The sequence below is a fragment of the Vigna unguiculata genome, chromosome 3 (assembly GCF_004118075.2).
Source record: "Vigna unguiculata cultivar IT97K-499-35 chromosome 3, ASM411807v1, whole genome shotgun sequence".
Classification (NCBI taxonomy): Eukaryota; Viridiplantae; Streptophyta; class Magnoliopsida; order Fabales; family Fabaceae; genus Vigna; species Vigna unguiculata.
The window spans coordinates 64,817,505-64,841,442 of NC_040281.1; the positions used below are offsets into that span (position 1 = coordinate 64,817,505).

General features: G+C 33.3%; 4 protein-coding genes across 4 annotated transcripts; 1 reads left to right on the forward strand and 3 right to left on the reverse strand.

Annotated features, from left to right (window-relative positions):
* The first annotated feature begins 808 nt into the window (after positions 1–808).
* Positions 809–2,708, forward strand: LOC114176448 (peroxidase 42). The gene is made up of 4 exons (XM_028061492.1): positions 809–1,117; positions 1,213–1,401; positions 1,603–1,768; positions 1,914–2,708. The coding sequence occupies exons 1-4, from the start codon at positions 887–889 to the stop codon at positions 2,330–2,332; spliced, it is 1,005 nt and encodes a 334-aa protein (XP_027917293.1). The 5' UTR covers positions 809–886; the 3' UTR covers positions 2,333–2,708.
* A 3,190-nt stretch (positions 2,709–5,898) lies between these two features.
* On the reverse strand, positions 5,899–10,243 carry LOC114179480. The gene is made up of 6 exons (XM_028065830.1): positions 9,182–10,243; positions 8,053–8,871; positions 7,518–7,708; positions 7,161–7,367; positions 6,833–6,893; positions 5,899–6,591 (listed from the first exon to the last, which is right to left on the reverse strand). Exons 1-6 carry the CDS (start codon positions 9,380–9,382, stop codon positions 6,049–6,051), a joined length of 2,022 nt encoding a protein of 673 aa, XP_027921631.1. The 5' UTR covers positions 9,383–10,243; the 3' UTR covers positions 5,899–6,048.
* Positions 10,244–12,349: 2,106 nt separating this feature from the next.
* On the reverse strand, positions 12,350–16,954 carry LOC114178331 (calcium-dependent protein kinase 2-like). The gene is made up of 8 exons (XM_028064172.1): positions 16,086–16,954; positions 15,185–15,328; positions 14,910–15,062; positions 14,401–14,516; positions 13,506–13,673; positions 13,270–13,397; positions 12,820–12,919; positions 12,350–12,746 (listed from the first exon to the last, which is right to left on the reverse strand). Exons 1-8 carry the CDS (start codon positions 16,831–16,833, stop codon positions 12,657–12,659), a joined length of 1,647 nt encoding a protein of 548 aa, XP_027919973.1. The 5' UTR covers positions 16,834–16,954; the 3' UTR covers positions 12,350–12,656.
* A 3,371-nt stretch (positions 16,955–20,325) lies between these two features.
* LOC114176553 lies at positions 20,326–21,493 on the reverse strand. Its single transcript, XM_028061626.1, has one exon. It carries the CDS (start codon positions 21,423–21,425, stop codon positions 20,793–20,795), a length of 633 nt encoding a protein of 210 aa, XP_027917427.1. The 5' UTR covers positions 21,426–21,493; the 3' UTR covers positions 20,326–20,792.
* Positions 21,494–23,938: the final 2,445 nt, after the last annotated feature.

Genomic DNA, 23,938 nt, shown 5'->3' on the forward strand with positions numbered 1-23,938 from the left:
TATATCAATAAAATATTATATTATTTAATGTATTTTTTTATTTTAATTAATTGTTTAAATTATTTATTTCATTAAAGATAAATATATATAAATAATGGTCGTCTTAAAATCTTTACTTATTTATAATATTTTAATAAATTTTTAATAAGTCGGACATAAGTGAAATCGTCCTAATTAATGTTCAATCAATGCTTAGGTAATTAGATATAATTGAGATTACAATACTTAATCCTTGGTGGTAGACATTATCTCGAAACCAGTAACACATCTAATTAACTAATGTTGAGAAAATAAATAGCTTGACTGTTTTCAATAACGGATCTCCCAAATTAGTCGGTAAAATAATCCTTACACTATTACGGGAAGAATAGAATCTTGACGCATGAGGGCTTTTGAATTTGTAGAAGAAAAAGAATCTTAAGAGAGTGAGATTGAATTTTGAGACTGAGAGAGAAAGGTGGAAGATGCCCCTCGCATTTGTGCTCCACACGTGGCATGAGTTTGATTCTCATATCATATCCGAAGATTTTTTTATGTAATGTTAAATTCACAAATAATAATAGGTTTTTTATTATTAATCACACGAACAATTTATAATAAATTAATTGAATGACGGAAGAAATTAAACGGCGTGTCACAAAGTCCAAGTTTGGAAGCCAGAAATAGGAAAAGAAAAGTTGCACGTAGCATAGGCACATGCTCAGTAATTAATTTAGTAAATGGTTGTGAGTGAGTGGCTTTGGATCATGATGAAGCCATCACCATGATGATGACTCAACCCGGTTTAACCTAAAGCCGAAAAACCAGAGTGGTATTGCATTTGCACTTGACCTTTATTTAAGAAGAAGCAGAGAAGAGAAGAGTGTAAGTAGGAGAGTGAGTGAGAATGGCTCCCAAGTTTCTAATCCTTTTGGCCGTGTTATCCATTTCAGCACTGTCACTGAGTCCTTCTCATGCACAAGACTCAGATAACAATGGCCTCGTCATGAACTTCTACAAGGAAGCATGTCCTCAGGCTGAAGACATCATCAAAGAACAAGTCAAGCTTCTCTACAAGCGCCACAAGAACACTGCTTTCTCTTGGCTCAGAAACATCTTCCATGACTGTGCTGTTCAGGTCATTAATCTTACTTTTTTCCTTTTCTCTGCAAGTTGCATGGTGTTGGACTTTTTAATCTTTAATCAAAGAGTTTGGTCTTTGTTTTTGGGTAGAGTTGTGATGCTTCACTGTTGCTGGACTCCACAAGAAGGAGCTTGTCTGAAAAGGAGACAGACAGAAGCTTTGGTTTGAGGAATTTCAGGTACATTGAGACAATCAAAGAAGCTGTGGAAAGGGAGTGCCCAGGAGTTGTTTCCTGTGCTGATATACTCGTTCTCTCTGCCAGAGATGGCATTGTTTCGGTAATTAAACTCCTTGTCCTTTCTTTTTCTTTTCTTTTCTTCCATTAGATCTCTCATTTGCTACTTCCTTTTTCATCTTTTAAGGAACTTCACTTTTCTATGCTATCCTCCCATATATGTCAACTGCTTTCAATGTTCTGCAACAAATTATTCTTGTAGTTAATTATTTTGATGCAAGCTTCCAAATTTAATGTGTTGCAGCTAGGAGGACCCTATATCCCTCTTAAAACTGGGAGAAGGGATGGTAGAAGAAGCAGAGCTGATGTAGTTGAAACATTCCTCCCAGACCACAATGAATCCATTTCTTCAGTTCTTGACAAGTTTGGTGCCATGGGAATTGACACTCCTGGAGTGGTTGCATTGCTTGGTATGCACTACCATAACAAATATTTAATAAAACTTGGACTTTGTGACCTCAGTGGTCCCTGTATAAACATATTCATGAATGTATGTGGGGTTGTTGCTTGCAGATTTAAGTTTTAATGATTGAGGTATTTTGTTGAACTGAACAGGAGCACACAGTGTTGGTAGAACTCATTGTGTGAAGCTGGTGCATCGTTTGTACCCGGAGATTGATTCAGCACTGAACCCTGACCATGTCCCTCACATGCTGAAGAAGTGCCCTGATGCCATTCCAGACCCGAAGGCTGTGCAGTATGTGAGAAACGACCGTGGAACCCCCATGATTCTGGACAACAACTACTACAGAAACATATTGGACAACAAGGGGTTGCTGATAGTGGATCACCAACTGGCGAATGACAAGAGGACGAAGCCTTATGTGAAGAAAATGGCCAAGAGCCAAGACTATTTCTTCAAGGAGTTTTCTAGAGCCATCACCTTGCTCTCTGAGAACAATCCTCTCACTGGCACAAAGGGAGAGATCAGAAAGCAGTGCAATGTTGCCAACAAGCACCATGAGGAGCCATGAGTGCTTTCTTCCTCCTTCTGTGTGAGGAAGAAAAATCTGTAAAATATTATGCAAAAATAATTAAGGGGCATGCTGTGTTTTATTTTAGGTTTGGTTGAGTCATATGAATGAACCCATCCAGACCGCTGCTTGAACCTTGTCGGCAGGTTCGTGGGGATGTGAGGACTGAGATGTGACTGTGTTGTTGTTGTTGTTTTTTTTATTTGAATAAGGATGTTATATTTAGTACGCAAGTAGGAGTTGTTGGGTAGAAGGGTATGTTCACGGTGTTAATTATGATATATCAATGTATGCATGTGAGTGCTGTCTTCTATGGCAGTGACAACAATGTTTATGGTATCCACACTCAAAAGTTTGTTCTTTCTTTCAACATAAATCATGGGTATTCACAATCCTATTCAAATAGGCCCCAGGATAGAGACTAGATGAAGCAAAGTTTAGGTATCTAAGGAGTAACAAATGCACATTTATTTTGAATGTAGGTTGGCAAAAAGATTAAGCCAAGCAAATGCATAATTGCAGACTAAAATAATTGCTCATAGATTGTATAAAGTGGTCCAAAAGGAAAGATGAAGTAAAACAAGAGTGGTGGTCCATTGTTGTGGGCCAAACCAGTTCGATATTTGAAAGATAAGAATGGATTTGAAATGTTTTCTTCGAAAATGGCCATTGGCAATGAGCTGCTATAAGGGAGAAAATGCCAGAACAAGATCACGTTCTGGTTACCATGTTTCTGTCACAAAAACTGATGAGAAATGTAGATTTTTTTCTTGATGATTCTTGGTAAGTTATTTGGTAAACAGCATAGCAAGAGTATATGATATTTGATGAGTAGGTAAATAGGATATTGAAAGGGTCTATGGTGATTAAGAGTTTAAACTAGCCACCCTAACACTGCCATGGTATAAAAAGTAAAATACTTTACTTTTGCGAAAGGTTATAAAGATAAAGTCTTTTAGAAAAGTATTGTTATTAATGTCTAGGATTCAGAGGCTTATGCACCTACCACACCATTTGAGATGAGAGTTCACAGTATTAGTTTTAAATATGATCACAACCATACAAATCTGAAGAAACAAGTATCTAACAATTTTTTATATTAATCTTATGTGATTTTATTTGAGGGTTAGCATACTGATTAAGCATTCAGTTAATCAGTATGCAGGTTTTGGTTAGTAAGTCTTAGCAAATTGACTCCTGGTGAGTTAAATATTGAATTTAGATTCTTTGCTAGTTTTTTTTTTATTGTTTCTCTAGTATTTTCATAATACACTTAATTATCATCAATTTTAACATTTTAAAATATATTAAAAAAATATTTAAAATAACAACATAATACTTTTAATGTTTAAGGACAAAAAAACCAGTAAAGAATATTAGTAATATTATTCCGACTGAGACCAAAATTGAAATTGATTGCGGCAAATAGAACAATAAGTTTGAGAAAATGAGTCTTTCCCAAAAACGGATAAGGTTCTTAAGATAAAGCAATCTGTTATACGTGGACCATAATAACTATGCAAATATTAGTACTGTTTTTTGGACATTACTTCCTGTACTATGAAATCGAGAAATAATGATATTATGATAAATTTTTACAACCAATTATTTTTGGTAAAAATATTTTTACTTTATTTATTATGTAACTTTTATAAAAAATAAATCTTGTTAACTTAATAAAAATATTTGTTAAAAAATCATTTTAGTATAAAATCTCCTTTGACACTATTTCATTCTTGGATTTTATTTTCGGAACACGGATAATCACGGTTCTTTTACAAAATTGGATAATTTTGACTCTTTTATTATAAAAATGGATCAATTTATTAATTAATTACAGGATCAATTTATTAATGATTTGATTTCTTTTTATTTATTTTTAATTTTTATATAATTTCTAAAGTTTTATATATTTTTTAAGAAATAAATTTTTAATAATTTGATTAAAAATATTTTAAATAAAATTTTATTAAAATTTTGATATTTTAATTCTTTATATTTTAAATTTTATTATTACATTTCATTATAAAATTTGATTAAAAATATTTTAGAAAAATTATTAAAATTTTGATATTTTAAAACTTAATATTTTAGATTTTATTATTACATTTTATTATAAAATTTACAATAATAAAATTTGATTAAAAATATTTTAAATAAAATTTTATAAAAATTTTGATATTTTAAAACTTATATTTTAAATTTTATTGTTTCATTTTATTATAAAATTTACAATCATAAAATTTTATTTAAAATATTTTTAATCAAATTATTAAAAAATTATTTAAAATATATATATAAAACTTTAGAAATTATAACAAAAATTAAAAAACAAATAGAGAAAGATCAAATCGTTAGTCAAATTTACGATATAATTAATTAGTAAACTAACCATCTTTATAATAAATAAATCAAAATGACCCTAACATATAATTAATTAATAAATTGATCTATTTTTGTAATAAATATGTCAAATTCACCCACTTTTGTAAAAGTACCTGATCACCCCATTTCTATTATGAGAAACTTTTGATGGCGTGCAGTGAGAAGTTTAATAGGGTGTAAGAAGTAATATCTTATTGTTTATGTTTAATCATAAGTTATTAAACAAAAATGTCCATTTATGTTTTTCAAAAACTTCTTTTCCTCAAAAGACTTTCTTTTTTCATTTTTTTTTCAAACCTCTCGACTTTCGAAATTAAGTTCATTTCTGTTTTTTAAATTTTAGTATAAAATAATTTTACATAAAATACTGTTTCAAGTTAGATTTAGTTAATTTAAATATATTTTTTTAATTTTTTTAAAACAATCATTTCAAACAATAAATATTCTTAATTTGGATTTTTTTAATTTTTGCTTTTAAGTTTTTGTTGAGTAATTAATTTTTTTATTCTTAAATTATAACTTTTTATTCTTAAATATGCATTTTTATTAAGTGTCGTTCTTTTTTTCTTAGAACTAAACAAATTTCACCCTTTTACTGATTTTATCCTACCTATATTTTCAGTTATCCTATCAAATCTAATTTAAAACTTATATATATATATATATATATATATATATATATATATATATATATATATATATATATATATATATATATATATATATTCAATTCAATTCAACTTCAAATTAATTCAAGTAAAAGTTTAAACTTTATTTTACTAAAAAGTCACTTTCTATAACATCAATTTTTGGTTAAAATATCTCAATTTTCCTCTATCCTAATTGTCCACACATATAATTATAAATAGAATAAAATAATGTGTTTATTTAACTGTGATGAAAGCTTAGTTGCAATATTAATAGCACGTCTATGGTTTCATTATGTAGAGCAAGCTACGGCCATCAATGCTCTTGCACATTCCAGAGAAAAAGACTGCAATTATTGTTCTGATAGCAATGGCTCAGCTCCTAATTTCTTGGTGTTTAAGATTGCTGCAGAATTTAAAAATATTCTTACTAATCTAATTCAAACATGCAGTGTTAAGTGTGCTTATGGAAAGATGTAATTAAAGAATTGCTTAACTGTAGAGCAACTAAAAAAGTGAAATATAGAAGAGGGTAAGAACATATTAAGGCTGGTAATGTTTTGTTACAAACTGCACAGAAAAGCTATGCTATGCATCATGTCACTCCAAGCATCTACAAGATTATTACATTCCAAGTACATCATCAGTTTGTGGAATGAGTCCATCATTTGTGGAATGCAGGACTCAGGCTGAAGTGCTGCTATCAGTGTCACTGTTAGTTTCATGTGACACTAAATCATTCTCATTCTTTCCACTATCTACTAATGACTTTGGATGATTGAAATAAGGTTGTGTTTGGATTGAGACGTAGTTTGCAGCAGCAGGAAAAGAATGGTATCCATATGTGGAAGTATAGGGTCCAGGAAGAAATGCATTTGGTGGAGGCCAATACATCACTGGCACAAATGAACTTGCTGGCTGTGGTGGCAGCATACCATGATTACCAGAGGCATTGGTAAAGGAATTGGCAAAAGCTGGATTTAGGATGTGAGAAATGTCTTGGGAAGAAACCTGAGATGGCATTGAATGAAATGCTGCCATTGCATATGTGTAAGCTGAGGAATAGCCTGTTAAACCAAATTGAGTAGCTGCTGAACTTGTTGGTGCTGTCTGTTGAGGTGAGATCTTCTGTGAGTTGTGAGACTTGATGATGGCATTAGGGTGCTTTTTTCCTTTGGATTTTGCAGGAAGTGTCTTTTTGGTTAAGTTGTGGGGTTCATTAGTACCCTGCTAGAACAATACAGTGTAAAAAGCTTCAAAAAGCTAACAAATATGTGACACCAAGAACAAAAAGCTATTTTGAAGCCACCAAAACCAATAGAAGTGTGATAAAATTGCAGCTATTATATGAGAATGTGATAGTTGAGTTTAGTCACTCAATTTGGTTTTAGAATTTGTTCCTTAAGAAAAACAACAGACAGGTGACTCATACAAAGAACAGTGCATTACATGAGATTCATATTCTTACATTGTCACATGCGATTGAATGTGGAAGAAACAACTCCTCGCCTTCAGCATCCTCATCAGTCCTGCAAAGGAAAAATTATGTGTTAGATGAACTCGGCAACATTGTATTCCACTTTTTTTCATTCATTGAATATAGCTTTACACATTGGTGGTAATGGTAAGTACTTTTTTCTGAGAATATTCTGGTTTACATTAAATGTTTTCCTATTTAAATTACACATCTTTTGATTTAGATCAATGCTCCTAAAAGATTGTGCTGTTCTTTAATTAGGAATATATGTATCTTGCTGCTTCTTTTATGATTGCTTGTTGCATATAATTAGATAAACCTGTAATATTTCTGAAGCAAATCTAAGTTCCGGTATTTGGTTTCGCTTTGAACTAGATAATCAGGAAATCCTGCCATAAACAGGAGTGTGATGCCCAAAGCCTTGAAGAAAAAGCTTCCACTGCGACAATGAACCAACACTGCCATTCGGCACATGAGTGGACCAAAAGACTTCAGTTTGTTTCTTCCCATCCTCTGTCTCACATATCTGTATTATTCAATCAAAAATTTACTCCATATTAGACTGCATATAAATGTTTTGAAGTAAAATATTCATTAAAGCCAATGCCAATTATAATATAGGAAACTACTATGAAAAAAGGAAGTAACATTGGACCATTATCATTCCAAAACTTACTCATTTTGAGGAAGATTTCTTGTCCTTCCACCATATTTAATGCACAAGAATAAGCATGATGGGCAACTAGCATCTGATGGACGCATGGCTCTTTCTTCTTCTAGTATCTGAACAGGACATAATACAGGGTTTTGTCGATTTGGATAAAATATTTTCCTCCGAACACCAGGATTCTCGTATAAAACATGCTCCTACATACATTGAAAAATAAATCATTACTAGTTAAAGTATAGTAGTGAGGTATTAGTAGAAAAATACAGAAAGTTGTGGTTTCATTACACTTCATATACTCAAGTTTCTATGCAGACGAGGCAACTGTAATCTCTGATCATCATAAAATTTGAAGAAACAAAAGTTTAATTTGTTCAATTCAGAAAAATCAGATTGTATAGGAAAACAATTAAAACTGCTGGATGCAAAGAGCATGACGCAAAAATGAAAACCAGAACTAGAGGTAACAATGTGACAAAAAATTATCTCTTATTTTAATTGATTTGCTGCATCAGAGAAATAGCATTCTAAGGATTGCTCTTACCCCAGGGCTTTCTGGAGACACGTATGGTTCTCCTTTGTTCAGAATGCTAAAATGATTGAAGTCCAGTTCGTACATATCATCACATCCATGCCTTATGCCAAGTGATGCAAAAACTATGATTTTCCTTATAGTGTGGGACTGAGCATTTTTTTGTAGAAGGGCTTCAGACTCAATTATCCTTTTCACTTCTTTTGGACAGAAAGCTAACTTCAGAGGCTTTCTATTATGTGATATGCGTTCTGATCCTGAGGAATGGACCTCAGCTGCTCCTGTAAATGCTGCACTCTCCTTAATTTCTTTCCCTTGGAATGTTTTGACTTCACTCTTCTCAGATAATGGAGCTACCAATATGCAACTTGTCTTTTGATTTTCATGATCTTCTTGTCTCACAGAATCACCAGAAATAATTCCCATGCATGATGTATTTGATTCCTCGCAAACATGATCAGCTCGGTAACCTTTTTCAGCACTAAAGGCTTCATTTTTGTCATCAACTTCCTCATGTCTATGGCTATTTTCCGTATCATCATCAAAATTTTCATCACAGGCATCATCACTATCCGTTTCATTGAAATCTGCAACAGAGTTGCAGTCTTTAAATTTTTCAGCGTACAAACTTTGGCCATTGTCCATGCTCATCCAATTAACTAAGCGCTTTGCTCGATCAATCTGCTTAGGAACAGTGCCTTCAGTATCAGTCTTGTACTCTGAGGCCGTTTCACTTTTCACAGTATTCCTATTTTTCTCATCATCTACCATTTCTATCTTCTGCCTCTTGAAATTCTTCAAGCTTCTTGCAACTGCATGCTGATGATTTTCCTGATACCAAGGGAGATATTTTCACCTTTAATGATTAAACGGATGAAAACTTCAACAAACAAGGAACATGAATAATAATGAAAAGCGGCATCATGGTGATAATGTTCCTAATGTGTCATTGAGTACAACTATACTTAGATTTCAGCATGCAATGTGTAGATACGTATAAGCATATTGCAGCCGGTTCATCAAATTAGGAAATGCCTTTTCATACATAACTCTAAGTTTAAACAAGCATGTGTTTATTTAAGCAAAAATACAATTGCAAACAAGAAAAACTAGTCATTAATTATTTAATGACTAACCGTACTTGAGATTCTTTGTTTCTTTCTCTTAACTGAGCTTCGAGCATTGATATTCTCTCCATGAGCTCTGCATTCTTCTTCCTTTCCCTCTCCAGCTCGGCCGAAATCTCAGCAACAACATTGACGCTATCTCCTCTCACTTCTTGTTCTATAGCACACAATGATGAGGCATTGACCAAAGCAGCACAAGATTGGAGTTGCACCATTGGGAATTAAGTCAAATGATTACGTAAAGTGACAGATAGATACCCTATATAAACCACTGATTAATAATAGTAAAAGAGAAAATTGTAGTGCCAAAGCAGAACTAATAGCAGCAGCAAAACGTTAAGGTCTTTTGCTAAAACATATATATTCCCAACAGTTCATTGTTGGCATGGAAAATCATTCTGAAATGGACCATTTGTCTGGGAAACACAAAAGTGTATGCAGTGGAAACAAAACGGATATATAGAAGAGAAGAGGTTTCACTCTGAGTGGAGGCCTAGAAGAGAAGTTAAACTCATTAGCCAATGCCAATAGACAGATGCAAATCGCATGATAGTGATCTCAATGCAAGGCAAGAACGGAGTCCTTTTTGTTTTGATTTTTGATAAATATCACTTTTCAGTTTCGTAAAAGAAAAGGAGCACAGCGAGAGGAGTGGCATGCATTAGCATCACCACGTGCGCTTCTCTCTCTATATCATTGTATTCCGAGCCACACTTTTGCTATTATCTTCAGATCGCAGAAAAGCGAAATCTTTAACAGGTTTGTCTCACGAATTCACCATCCCAGAAGCTTAAATCATATTGTAGTTCTATATTATTAAGCCATGTACTGTGAGTACATATTATTAGTTAGTTATTAACTTTGGGATAATAGTAGACCAAGTTTAATGAAAAAAAAAATGCAGCTGAAACGCATAGAAGAGAATGTGCACCTTTGGTGCTTGGTAAGGTTTAATTAACCTGCAGCATACATAGCTTGGTGGCTTCATTTTTTTTATGGACAATGCATTAATCTTCTCTGCTACTGGTCATGACAACTCACCGTCATGTTTTAATTACAGTTGCATTGCGTTGTCTTTTCTATAAAGTGTGAGGCTGTTACCATGTTAACAGTTTGGAGCATCCGAGGCACCATTCACATATATTATTGTATTGTTTAATTCAACTCTGTACACTGCGTTGCTGTTTCAAACTTACAATGTCAAATGTTCCATTTCCACTTCCACCCTTTGGCCACAGAAAGATGCCAACCCTTTAAAAAGCTTCTCATCTTTGATGTTTTCATAACTTTAGTAAGTTTAGAGTCTCTGAGAGGCCTTTTTTCTCTTAACTCATATTTCTCTGTTTGTTGTAAATTATTACTATATAATAATAATTTCTCTTTCCAAGACACACAGATACAAAGGAAAGGGGTGCACACGTGCATATATATATATATATATATATATATATATATATATATATATATATATATATATATATAATATTATATTATAGTTGGTGGGGTGCATAATAGGCAGTATAAAAAACAATCTCACGTGGATGAGTAACTTAAATTGTTGTCTCTTAATACAATATTTGTCAGGGGAATATGAAGCTAAAACCTTGGATACCATCTTATTAATATTAAACAAACTTGATTAGCGTCAGGAATTTCTCCTTTTGCAACAATTGGTACGCCCTTTGATTATTCTTTGGAGCTGTGACCAGTTTACTTTGAGGTTACCCCAAGAAATGAAAATATGTGAAACTTCGGACCCACGATTCTACTGACTCTCAAGATTATTTAAAAACTACAGAAAAGAAAGAAACAAAAACCTTATGATCACTGCATTTCTAGTTTCTTTTGCCTGATTCTGTCTAAAGTCTACAACAATGTTTTTGCAACAGATCATAAAATGCAGCTGTTCTGTGTGTACTACTGCACTTTCTGGTCATCAAGGTCATTCTTTGGCAGATGCTCAGTAAATTGACATTAACCGAGTTAATTTTTTCACATTTGAGACAGAAAACCAAAATGTACTGGACACATGTAACATACCATATAATATATACATTAGGTTAACTTTAGAAGTCACAATATACCGACATCACTGTAACATAATATGTAAAATTAATATAAAGACTAAATCTAAAATTCAATGGGAGAATCAAAATTTCAAAACTGAATATGAATCATTATAAAGATAAAAAAAATACTCATTCAATTGATGTGACTTTCCTATTTATATTTGTACAGAGTCTATTTAGTTTAGCAAGGTCAAACTGAGGTTGCAGGGGACTTGGCTAGCATTTTTTCACTCACTTCTGGTCTTTTTAATACACTACTTTTAAAGTAGTAATGTTTGAGCTTATGATGTACACATTACTGTTTTTTCTCTCATGTTTATCCTCAGCTATCTTAATTAAAGTCTTATTTTATCCTCTCTCAAACAAAAGCCAAAAAGTATTATACATATTTCACTTACAAAACTAAAAGTTCACACTTATAGATGTTGTGGCATGTTACCATTACATTATTATCTTGATAAAAGATACTGCTGAGTCTAGAGCACTAATATGTCTAGAGGACCACTTGTAAAGTAAACATGGAAACATAAGCAATACATGAGAATGCATGGAATATATTTATTTATAAGAAAAAGAAAGCACAAGCCATTTCATATTTATGTTCTAATTTAGCTTTTTCTATTAAAATTCAAATTCTAAGTTTTAGATAAAATTAATTTAAAATAAAACAAAGTATATAAAGCTATAATTATTTTAAAATATTATATCAACTAATTTAAATGCTATTTTTAGCCGTACTTCAAATGTAATCAACTAACTTATCAAATATCTCACATAAACTCATCTCTACTATATTAGGTATAGAGTAACCATCTAACCCACTATTTATTATTTTTTGCCAGTCAAATTAAAAAAATGAAAATATACAAAATACATAAGAATATTCAGAGCATTTTAGTAATTGAGATTACTTACATTTAAGCAGCAGGGATAAACTACCCAGAATAAAGTAATAGACATAAACATGTCCAATGGTATAAGATAAGCCACAACATATGACGCATTAAAACAAGAGGTGATTTACCTCTTATTATAGCTCTAATCAATAGGAATAAAAAAGAAGGAAATATAGCATTAACACACAAGATTAAATTGTCAGAACATTATGCGAAAAAAGTTCAAGTTTACACTTCAATATAAAGGTTAAGGAAAATAGTTTACTCCTTGATTACTTGTTACTTGGTCACAATAAAAATGATAACTCTATATAGTACAAAAGTATCCTGATATAAAAATTCAGTTTTCCATGTTTGTAAAATGTGACAGCTGAACTTATAAAAATTACAGAACACGCAATCCAACAGACACAACAGGAACCTTGTAATAAATTGGGATTGCAAAGAAATATCATCTCAATGCATGAAGTGAACTGTCACATTCCCGGAGATAGTGCTTTTTCCCAACAGGAATAAGTCAGTACTCAACCAATAAGTGGATTAGCTGTCCCTCCCTGCTGTGGCATTCCACTTCTCATCATTGCACAAAATTCCTCATAGTTTATTCTTCCATCCTGTTAGTTCGAGAATTGTTAGTAACAGTATCATCGGTCTATACTGTCATTAAACAAACTAGAACCAACTTACATTATCTGTATCCACCTCAGAGATTATTTCCTTTATTGTTGCTTCATCACCCATTCCATGTTGGGTCATAGCAGTCTCCAATTCATCTCTAGTAATGTACCTACAAATGAATTTAAAGACCATTCCTATCCATCAACCTTGTGTAACGCTCAAGTCTCATGCTATTGATAGTCTTAAAGTGAACTAAATCAGTTTAACATAAAAATGTTACTGATAAAAAGTACTATCTAATATGGACCTGGAGACTAGAAGACAAAAATTCAAATTCTCATCATAAGTTTGTCAACAGCATTGAAGAACTCAACTAGAATCAAACCAGAGGATGAAACAGTTAAAAACTACGAAGATGGGTGAGTTTAAACACAACATTATCTAGTTGTCTGAAAAAAAATGGTTAGAAAGAAATTGCAATATGGAAAACACCTAAAATACCAGTTTTGTAAAACTCACCCACTGTTATCCTTATCAAAATACTGGAATGCTTTGTAAAGATGCTCATCGCGTTCAAGTCTGTGCCTATGCATTGTAGCTGAAATGAATTCAAGATAGTCGATTGACCCATTTCCATCAACATCAGCCTGAGAAAAATTATACATAACAACAACGCTGAGATCAAGATACAGTGAATGCACAAATGTTCAACTAGCTATGCTCTTGATAAGGATATGTAACTACTAACTACTTACAGCATCCATGAGTTGCTTCACTTCAGCCTCGGACAATGTTGATCCAATTCGAGCCAAGCCAGTCTTCAATTCTTCGTAGGTAATTGTGCCACTATTGTCAGTGTCCATATTTGCAAACATTGCTTTCAGACCTTTAATCTCCTCTTCTGATAAATTTTCAGCGATAACCTCCAGAAATTTCCACCAATGTCAGTAATGGAGAAATACATAGAGAAATAAAAAACTGGAATATGTAACTCAAAAATGCTTCTCAAAAGGCATACAACGAATTGAGAGGATAACTTAATAAAAGCAGTTTCTAGAAACCTAGAAGCACACATACAACGCAAATACATAGTATAAAGTATAAAATTATATTTATAAAACACAAATCTTTAATCAAGAGAGAGAATTGAACTTGTCAATATGAGCTCAAGTCATCATAGGTGTTGATGTATTAACAGTCATCATAGGTCCTGATATAGGTACAGCAGTTTTTAGAAATAACATGAAATAAAGGGCAAGTCTTAAGTGTTTGTACTTCCTTGTAGAAAAGTTGAAAACTTCAGGACATCAGTTTTGCTGTACAATAATTTATATCAATAACATAGACAATATGTCAGTTTCAGATACAAGTCTCTGATTCCATTACATTATTGTATTAAACATGGTGAAAAGAAATTATTAACTTGTTTCAGGTGAAAGCAACGGAGGCTAATATACCATACAAAACAAACAGAAGTACTTTAATAATATTGTAGCCGTAGTCATATTTGAGAATGAGTAAGTTTAAATTTGTTTGTGTACACAATATAACAACTGCAATCAAAAGGGAATCATAATCCCTCAACAATATCAAGGACCATCAGAAAACGACATTGACAGTAGATGTTTTAATTGAAGTTTGATGTCATACCTTTAATGCAAGCTTCTTGAGCTTATTCATTGCCCTGAATTGTTTCATTCTGGATAGAACTGCACTATCGATTGGTTTATCAGATGCCTCCCCACCTTCTCTCATCCATGGGTGTTCTTACCAAACAAAATCATCAATTAATCAGGTTTAGATTGAAGAAAAAAAAAAAGACAAAACACTGCAAACTCAAATGACTAATAAGAAAATTTACTTAGTTGATGATATTTTGATAGTAACTTATTGTTGGTAGACAATTAACATTTCCCTGGATAGGATTTTGCTTGCTAGTTCTTACTTTTACAGTTAAAAACACAAGTAAACTATTCTCGCTGTCTATATATACAGAACTTGGGAAGGTCGACACAGCAAGTAGAAACACTCAAAATTTTGTAATAAAAATGGAAAGGAAGACAAGTAAATTGCTAACCTAATAATAACACTTTTAATTTAAACAAATAAGTAGCATTGTGACAGTAACTTGAGTCAAATTAGAAATGGTAGTCTAATACCAAGTACTTGTGCAGAAGTAATCCGTTTCTTTGGATCTTGTGTCAGCATCTTCCTGACTAGATCTTTAGCGCTGTCTGATATGGATGGCCATGGTTCACTTACAAAATCAAGTTCACCTTCCAATATGGCATTAAATATTCCCTTCTCAGTTTCTGCAAAAGATAATCGAAACATATTCTCACACCCATTGTACGTTGAATAGTTCATTTTTAAATAAGAAACTCAACAATAAACAATAGATATGCAGCATTGCCAAACTACAATTAGATCTTACCAGCCCAAAAAGGTGGTACACCACTGAGAAGAATATACAATATGACACCTGCACTCCAAATATCTATTTCTTTTCCATAACTACGACGCAATACCTCGGGAGCAACATAGTAAGCACTGCCAACCATATCATGATATACCTTCCCTGAAAAATTTTAGAAAATGCTATGAATTATCAAATGCAGATTGTGAAAGTAATAGCCGTATCAGGTAACAATAAGTAGGTCCTTTAGAACGACCATAGCAATCAAATGGAATCATAATTCAACATAAACGAAAATGACAAAATTATTCAATCCTGTGGATACACTTCAATGTCACCTTCAGAAAAGGAATTAAAAAGCAATGTAACATCGGATCTGAAATTTGCTTAAAAAACAAACAAAATGTCATCTACATCACAAAATCAAATATTTTTTTACAATGGCTGTTCTGATCAGATACCTACATCAAGAATCAATCTCACTCCTAGAAGTCCTTAGTATAGAATCATCTGTTCCAAATCCAAGAATCCTTGACAGGATACCCAACAGCTATCAAGGTGATATCTACATATTAAACAAACATCTCACAGTCCACGGAGTGTGTTGGCCTTTAAAGTTCCCAAAGGTCATGTTATATGTAAGTTTGACCTGGCGATAGAACACTGAAAACTTATCCTATCAATGTTCTTATGAGTTGATGAGTCAACTTAATCTTGATGCCCAAATGGTACACCAGTGAACTAAGGAACAAAAAAAAAACAGCATTCGAAGTAGCACAACAACGCAAACAACAAATAAACAAATCAGAAATAAATAACATCAAAGCGAAAAAAGGAACAAAATTTCTATCATGCTTCACCGCTCACTGCCCCCTGAATATCTAAAGCAAGGAGAGGTGAAAGTGAAAGTGATGGGAACCTTCTTCAATGAAGACAGAGAGTCCAAAATCAGTAGCCTTGAGCGTGGCGTCGTCATCCTTAGTAGAGAGCAGGAAATTTTCGGGCTTGAGATCGCGGTGCAAGACTCCCATGAAGTGGCAAATGTGAACAACGTTGACAATGGCGCGGCAGAGAGAAGCGGCGGCTCTCTCGGAGTAGTGACCCTGGGCGATGATCCGGTCGAAGAGCTCCCCGCCGGCGCAGAGTTCCATTACAAGGTGGACCGACATCCTGTCCTCGTACGCCCCCTTGAACTCCACAATGTTGTTCTGCCCAGACAAATGCTGCATGATCTGAATCTCCCTCTTCATGTCCTCCCTGTCCGCCTTCGACACCAGCTTCCTCTTGAGAATCGACTTGCACGCGTACGTCGTTCCGGTGGCATTCTCCGTGCACAGATACGTTACCCCGAATTGCCCTCTTCCCAGTTCCCTCCCCAGAGTGTAGTACTTCTTTATATCCTCAAAGGGTTTCCCTAGAATCGTGGTGTCGGGTTTCTGCACCGCCCTCGCATTCTGGGTCGGAGAAAGTTTGGGTTTTGGGGGACTCGCTACCACCTCTGACGGTCTTTGTGGTTTGGGTGGTGGTGCTGTTTGAACCTGAGCAACAGTGGTGGTAGGTGGTGGTTGAACAGCGTTTTGACTGCCACTGCCACTGCGAGTGCCTGATCCATAAGCAGTGCTGAATTCTGCGTTTGATTTTTTCTCCTTGCTGCCATGACAACCCATTTTGTGATTGGAAGGATTTGGGAGAAGATTGAGAGAAGAGTGAGAGAATGAGGTAGTTTACAGTGATGTGGGCACAAAGTAGAAAAGAGGGATAAAAGGCAGCTACTGTCCAAGTCCAACCGATGGTGACACTGTCAACACTCGCTGTGAAAAACATTGAATATTTTCGAATCCGACCAATTTGTTTTTTTTTTTTTTTTTAACAAATACAATCATAAATAAATCAACCATCAAATGGATTGATGATGACACCCCGAGAAAAGGAAAGACTGGTGCAAATAATTTGGTTTGGTTTGGATTTTAGTTTTAGTTGATTACAGATCATTCGCGCAAATCTCACTCCATATCAACCCTCCCAAGCTCCTACTGTGCAATATTCAGGTTTATTATTATCAAGAAAAAAAATCTCTTATGGAAACTAAAATGTTATGGGCTTCTACTTTCTGCACCCATAATTACTGAAAGAAAAATTATATTTTAACTTACTTTTTTTTACTCACTTTTAATTCATTGTTCCAATCATCATTAAATTATCTTTTTCTATTCTTTTTAGTGATGTGATGATCTAATGGTGATTGAAGTGATGAGTTAAAAGTGGATCAAAAAAAAATAGGTTAAAGTATCATTATCTATATATATATATATATATATATATATATATATATATATATATATATATATATATATATATATATATATATATATATATATATATATATATATATATATATATATTCTCATATGGATTACAGAAATTGTGATTCTATATTTTAGACATATAAATTGACACAATTTTTAACCCAAAATTTTAAAAGATAATAGAATTATGGATCTTTCATCTTATATAGTGTTTAACTTTATCTTTTTTATCTCATACTTAAACTATTTCCAACATTTAATAATAACGTACGGATTAATTATCTTGATTTTTTAAAAATAGGATTTCCATAATAAGGTTTCTAAATATATGATATCATTTCCGTATTATAACAGGCTTGTTTTTGAAATTTGTAAATTAGAAATATATTTTTATTGAACAATTTTGGAGAATATTCTCGAATAACGTATATAAAATATAATATACCTTTCTCACACACTTTCTCGAATATTAGTGGTAGGATCAAACATTTATTATTAAGTTAAAAATTATAATTATTAGTTAAGGCATAATTGTTTCTACTTAATTGTTTCTACTTAAAAGATAGCGCAACAATCCAAATATTACAATTTAACTATAACTAGCTTACGTTTATTTGACCTCCGATACAATTAATGTCTCTTGCGTCAGAAGAACATCTCTTCTTTCTTGTTTCCAGAGGTGTTGTAGAGAAGAAGAAGATATAGTGGTGGCAATAGTTGTAAAAGCGCCAACAGCCTGGTGCATCTAGGGGGTATGTTAGTCTTTTTGTTGTCAGTATGGAGATGTAGGAAGAAATCATGGGAGGTGCAGGAAGAAAAGCATAAAGTAATGTCAACTTCACTAGATCTGGGTCGTTATCTTTTTTTTTTGGGTGGGCTATAGGGCATATTGCTCTAAAGGGACTTGTTTTGCACCCTTATACTTTCCTTCATCACCCCTATAAATGTTAAATCCTCACTTTACCTTTCTTGTTTAAAGTTTTTTCAAAGTTAAGAATCTTTATGTGAAATTTGAAAACTAAAAGTAATTTTCAAATTATATAATTTGAAAGTTATTCTTTTTATAAAGTAACTTTTTGGATCATATATTTAACTTTTGTATTATATAATCCATAAGTCATTTTTGCGTGAAAAAACTTTTAGGTTGTATATCTAAAATCATTTTTTTTTACTTTTTAAATTGTACGATCCAAAAATAATTTTTTATTTTTAAATTATACAATTTAGAAATTATTTTTGTATTAAAAAAAACTGAATTATGTAACATAAGGTTAAGTTTGAAGTTATACAATTCAGAAGATATTATTAAGGATTAGAAAGACCTCCATTACAATGTTCAACGCAATATGTTGAACTTTGAGCGGAAAAAAGTGTAAGAGGTAGAAAATATCGAATTAGAAGACACGTCAAAAGAATTACATAGTCTTTTACAAATCCATTTTATTTCGGGGCCCTACAATTTAATTGAAATTAATTTTCAAGGTTTTCAGAAGTTCAAAAAAGCGACTTAATTGAAATTCATTTGTAAACCTCGTTCAACAACATTTCGTCTTTAGTTAAAAACATTATGAATTAGAGATTACTAGTTTCGTATTGTTATATCCAATCCCAAGAACAAAAACACATATTGTATCGTAAAAATTGTAAGTTATTTTATTTTAGGAAATTATATATGGTATATCATGCGTTAAGACTTTGAATTGTTGTGAAGATGAAAGTTTTGGTTGAAGTAGAAATGGAAGAAGCAGAAGCAGAAGTAGAAAAAGCAGGGAAAGTTAAAGAGTGTGGGAATCATCCTTTGAGTTTAGAAGGAGATTCCTCATATTTAAGCACTCACTATTCCCCTTTTTGATCGTGTGATGGAAGCACTTTATTGCAAAGGGGGAATTGATAACAAACGTTATTTGTTGTTAAAGGTATGGTTCCACCTTGTAAAAGAAAGAGAGAGTTGGAGTGGTAATGTTTTGTTCCATTGGTCAAAGGTTTTAGTGCTTATCCGAAGTCGATGATATCGATGATTGTGGCACAAACAAAACTATATCTACCAAAGTCTGTGTCAAAAGTTTGGCAGCAAGAGTGCGAAACCAGTGGTGATAAAGGCACCTGAGTTGTGAGCCCAACATCTATGAGTTGCGTCATTTTCATGCAAAACAAGGGTGCCACCATTAACTTCTCATTCACCATCTTTACTCCTAATGTCATTTTTTCTTCACAATAAATTCTAATGGAATATACTCATCATTTTTCCATTTTATGTTTATGGCTATCGTCCTCCATTATTTCACACACATATTCAACTTTTTTTTTAAACAAGATTATTTTCAAGAAAATAAAAGGTTTAAGATTTGATGCTGGGAATATGCGACTGTACCATAAAGTGCAGTTTATATCACATGTGAGTTTTTCTTTTTCTTTTTTTTATATATAGAGTGGCATCGATGATCAAGATGAATCGTTATTATTATGTATATGAAGAGGATACTAATGTAACGGAATACACTTAAGTAACTTGTGTACGTAAATTAATAGGTGGAAAATAAAAGGAACAAAAATCATTAATCATAATTTAAATTATGTTGAAGGTTGTGCGGATCTTCCACGGTAATAAACTGACAGTGAATATTATATAAATATTTTTTACCTTATCAATGAGTAACGTCAGTGTTTATTTAATGTAACTGAGTGTAAAAGTACGGAAATAAAAAAATGGAATTGTTTCCCAAACAAGTAAGTAATGGTCTTAAAGACTTTTGGGCCCTTATATGTGTTTGATAATTATTTATAAAAAAGAAAAAATAGGTTATTGTTTGGAAAAAGGTGATTTCTCTCGGAGAATATATGTGATTCTGAGCATTTGAACAAGAACCAAGCAACGGAAGTTCCGTTGGAGACTTTGTTTAGTTAATCGAGATTTCATGCTTCATGCTCCCTCCTTTGTCTCCTTCTCATCCAACTTTCAAATCCAAACATTCAATTTCTGCTTCTTGCCAAAATATTCTTATGACTTCAATTCTACGGGTTTAGTGCGAATAATCACAATACCAAATTATCCCAAAACAGATTTTATAACATCTCATGTGCTACCTCCAATACAACAAATGCTTAAACTCATTACCTCCGGGTCGGACTCTCTCAACCCGACTCCACCAACCCAATAATCATCACTCATCCAATTTTAATAATAATAACCCAAAAAAAACGCTAAATCTATCTGTTTAATTTTTTTTTTTGAATTTCCCCAAAAATTTTAAATCAGCCACCACCCATGAAAACTAACTATAAGGATCGAATGTTCCAAAAACCAAACCGGAGCAAACAACTCAGCCGTCGAACCCGGTCTGGCTCCAAACGGCTTCGCGAACCCGTCTCATGTCGCGGCCCTTTAACGTGCGCCCCACGCCCTCGAATACTGAGTTCGCCGCCATCTGGCGGCTGCGCGCCAGGTACTCGTGCGGCGGTACCATCTCGGGGTCGTTGTCGTCGAAGGCGTCGTCCATATCGTGCAGCAACTCGACCGAGTCTACACGGAGGATCTTGCTCCAGTCGGGCACGTTCACGGGCGCTGACGTGGCCATTTGGTGGTGGCGTCCACGTGGCGACGACGACACGGTGTCGTGCTGCGGGCGGTACTGGTGGTGCACGATTCTCGTGGCGCCACCACCACCACCACCACCACCGCCACTTGACCCATTCGGATCCTCGAACGCCAACGACAAACCCCCCACGTGACGGTGCCCCTGCTGTTCCCTGCTGTTCCGACGCCGCGGCCACTCGCGTGGCTCCCAGTGGCCCGGCGAGGCATTGACGTCTCCTTCGCGGTCTTCCGGCGTGGACCACACGTCCTCTTCCCGGAACTCTGAGGGTTCGACGGCGGCGGAGCCCTGGGATGAGTAGATTGTTCCCAAGAAGCGCTCGCTTCGGGCCACGGCGGGGAATTTTCGACCCTTGGCCATTTGCGCTTCTTGTTCCTGTTGGTGTTTGGAACCTGGTTTTGCTTTGGCATAAGCTTTGAGCGTAGCGGTGGAGGTGTTTATATAGCCTCTTTTTCTCTCTCTCCAATTTCATTTCAATTTGAGTTTCAACTTCATTTTGTCTGCATTTCCTCCCATCCTGTCCGGTTAAAACTGAAGCCGTCAAAAGTAACTAATCTAAACATTTTTTGAAGTACATACCAAAACTAAACTTTCCCTTCCCTTTTTATTCAACAACATTACTAATTTATGTGTCACCTTTTGTTTCTTACAAATTATCACTGTTTTATATTAACTCGATTTTGATAAAATTCCGTACATCAATTATTCAAACAATTAACTAGGGGACATATTTAAAGTACACTCATAATTCTAATCCATCTATATTTTTTAAAGGAGTCAGTTTGAAATGTTTATAATAATAATAATAATAATAAATAATATTTTTTTAAGAAATATCTCTAATTAAAAATCGTCACTTCATTTATTGAATTTGGATTTTCTCTCATTCAAACTAAACATAACAATCATATTTAATAAATCCTGATTATTTATTATTCTTATTACTAAATCTGGCCAACGAACCAAAACAATTAAAAGAAAAAGTAACGGGGATATTAGTGTTTAATTTAGTGTAACAATGACTCTGTTAATTTTTACTCAATCCCCGTTAAATATAACTAAAAGCAATAAACGATCAAACTTTGTTTAACAGGATTACTGGGGTTTATCGTGAATAGGAGAGGATACAAACAGTTAATTATTTATATGAGTAACGGATACAATATAAGTATTGATTTATTTATTTATAATGAGAAAAATAAAAAACTAAAATCATAGAAGTATCTTAAAAGGACATATATAAAGTAAGTCTCATTAATATTATAAATTGGTCAAGGAAAAAAGACTATATTTATTGATAAAATATTTATTTTCATTTCTTAATTATTGTTCAATAGATATTTGAATAAAAATATCACATTTTTTAAAAGAGAAATGTTAGTATCTTTTGAATATATATTTTTTTATTTAACAATATTTTAAAATCATAATTTTATGCTCTTACTTTTTCTTTACAATTCTGACTCATAATTTTAGAAGTTTTATTAAATGTTAATAATAATAAAGAAATGAAATTTAAAAATTTACTGGTTTTTACACTTTCTGGAATAATTGGTGTATATATATTTAATCATAAAAATGATTTAAAATTACTAGCATATTTACTATTTTATCTTTCAAGAATAAGTTAACTAAAAATGATTTATTTATTCACAAAAAACAAAATCATGTACATAAAATTATTTTCCAGCTAAACGTGAAATACGCGTAATATAAACAGTGAAACAAATTAATTTTGTGAATATATAATTAAAGAGTTGGTTTGTTACCATAAAGCCTATTTTTTATTATAAAAAATAAATAAACTAGACAGTAAGTGATTGAGATAAAATGAGGAGTATCTTACTTGTTGTAGCATTTCAAATAAGGATCTTTTAAAATATGTCTCCATCCTATACTAAGAAATTTGTAAAATAATGTTTATTTCAGAAATTGACATTGATAGATATACGAAGAAAGAGAAAATAATGCAGTAATGGCGGTGTTACACCCAGGTTGGGTTTTTCCATCAAATTTCCATTTTTGTTGTTGGTGGCTATACTATAGTTCGCATAAAGAGATTTATCTTTTCCAGTTCTGGTCACTTGAGGATTCACATTTTCAAAAGAAATCAACAATATTTGAAAACCAAATCACACTTGAAGTAAAGTGTTGGTTAATTAAAACGAGACACTGTTACAGTGGTGGCAACAGATAGAAGAACATCATTAAAAAGATACAACGATTGAATTGCCAGATGCAATAAAGATGGGAGGGTCCACGTGGGTAGTTTATGTTGTTGTGTGTGCAACCTCTTACAACCCACCACGTGTAAGATTCTGGAAGAACGGACCCGTTTATGATGTCTCAATCTCCTCCACGTGGCTACACAATGACAGGTTGTAGTTTATTGTGAAAATAAGGTTGCAGATTTCGGAAGAAGAAGATCAAGATAATGAAATACTTAATCGATCATGCTAATGACACCAAATTCAATTCACAAAACAACACAATTTCGAGCTGACGTGGCCATGGATTTGTAAAAGGCATCTTCTTCAAAACCAAATCAAAATCGCGAGAAAGAGCAAGCAACGTGAGAGAGCCACATTCAGCGGTCCAAATTTTGGTTTCACTCTGTCTGGGACCCACACGGTGCCACATGTCGTATTCTCACAGAAAAACCAACAATTATGGTGCTGTCAAATAATAATAATAAAAAACATTTATGAATTAAGAGCACGGGCTTTGGGCCCAGGCCCGCTTCGAGTGAGGAAGGTTTTCCCAAATGGCCAACTGTAGTTAGGTCCGGAAGTGCGGGATTGGGTGATAGTTTCCGCGTGTGCCTGCAAACTGCCATCTTTTAAATGCAGTATTGATTATTGATGAGAGGAGAA

What these genes read in the sequence shown, in the direction of transcription:
- LOC114176448 (XM_028061492.1), top strand. Translation starts at nt 887, where the DNA reads ATGGCTCCCAAGTTTCTAATCCTTTTGGCCGTGTTATCCATTTCAGCA. An exon ending in TCCATGACTGTGCTGTTCAG is followed by an intron (nt 1,118 to 1,212) that starts GTCATTAATCTT and finishes GTTTTTGGGTAG; the next exon opens with AGTTGTGATGCTTCACTGTT. An exon ending in CCAGAGATGGCATTGTTTCG is followed by an intron (nt 1,402 to 1,602) that starts GTAATTAAACTC and finishes AATGTGTTGCAG; the next exon opens with CTAGGAGGACCCTATATCCC.
- LOC114179480 (XM_028065830.1), bottom strand. Translation starts at nt 9,382, where the DNA reads ATGGTGCAACTCCAATCTTGTGCTGCTTTGGTCAATGCCTCATCATTG. An exon ending in TGTCTCCAGAAAGCCCTGGG is followed by an intron (nt 7,709 to 8,052) that starts GTAAGAGCAATC and finishes CAATGTATGTAG; the next exon opens with GAGCATGTTTTATACGAGAA. An exon ending in ATTCAATCGCATGTGACAAT is followed by an intron (nt 6,592 to 6,832) that starts GTAAGAATATGA and finishes TTGTTCTAGCAG; the next exon opens with GGTACTAATGAACCCCACAA.
- LOC114178331 (XM_028064172.1), bottom strand. Translation starts at nt 16,833, where the DNA reads ATGGGTTGTCATGGCAGCAAGGAGAAAAAATCAAACGCAGAATTCAGC. An exon ending in CTCTGTCTTCATTGAAGAAG is followed by an intron (nt 15,329 to 16,085) that starts GTTCCCATCACT and finishes AAAATTTTTCAG; the next exon opens with GGAAGGTATATCATGATATG. An exon ending in TGTACCACCTTTTTGGGCTG is followed by an intron (nt 15,063 to 15,184) that starts GTAAGATCTAAT and finishes TATCTTTTGCAG; the next exon opens with AAACTGAGAAGGGAATATTT.
- LOC114176553 (XM_028061626.1), bottom strand. Translation starts at nt 21,425, where the DNA reads ATGGCCAAGGGTCGAAAATTCCCCGCCGTGGCCCGAAGCGAGCGCTTC.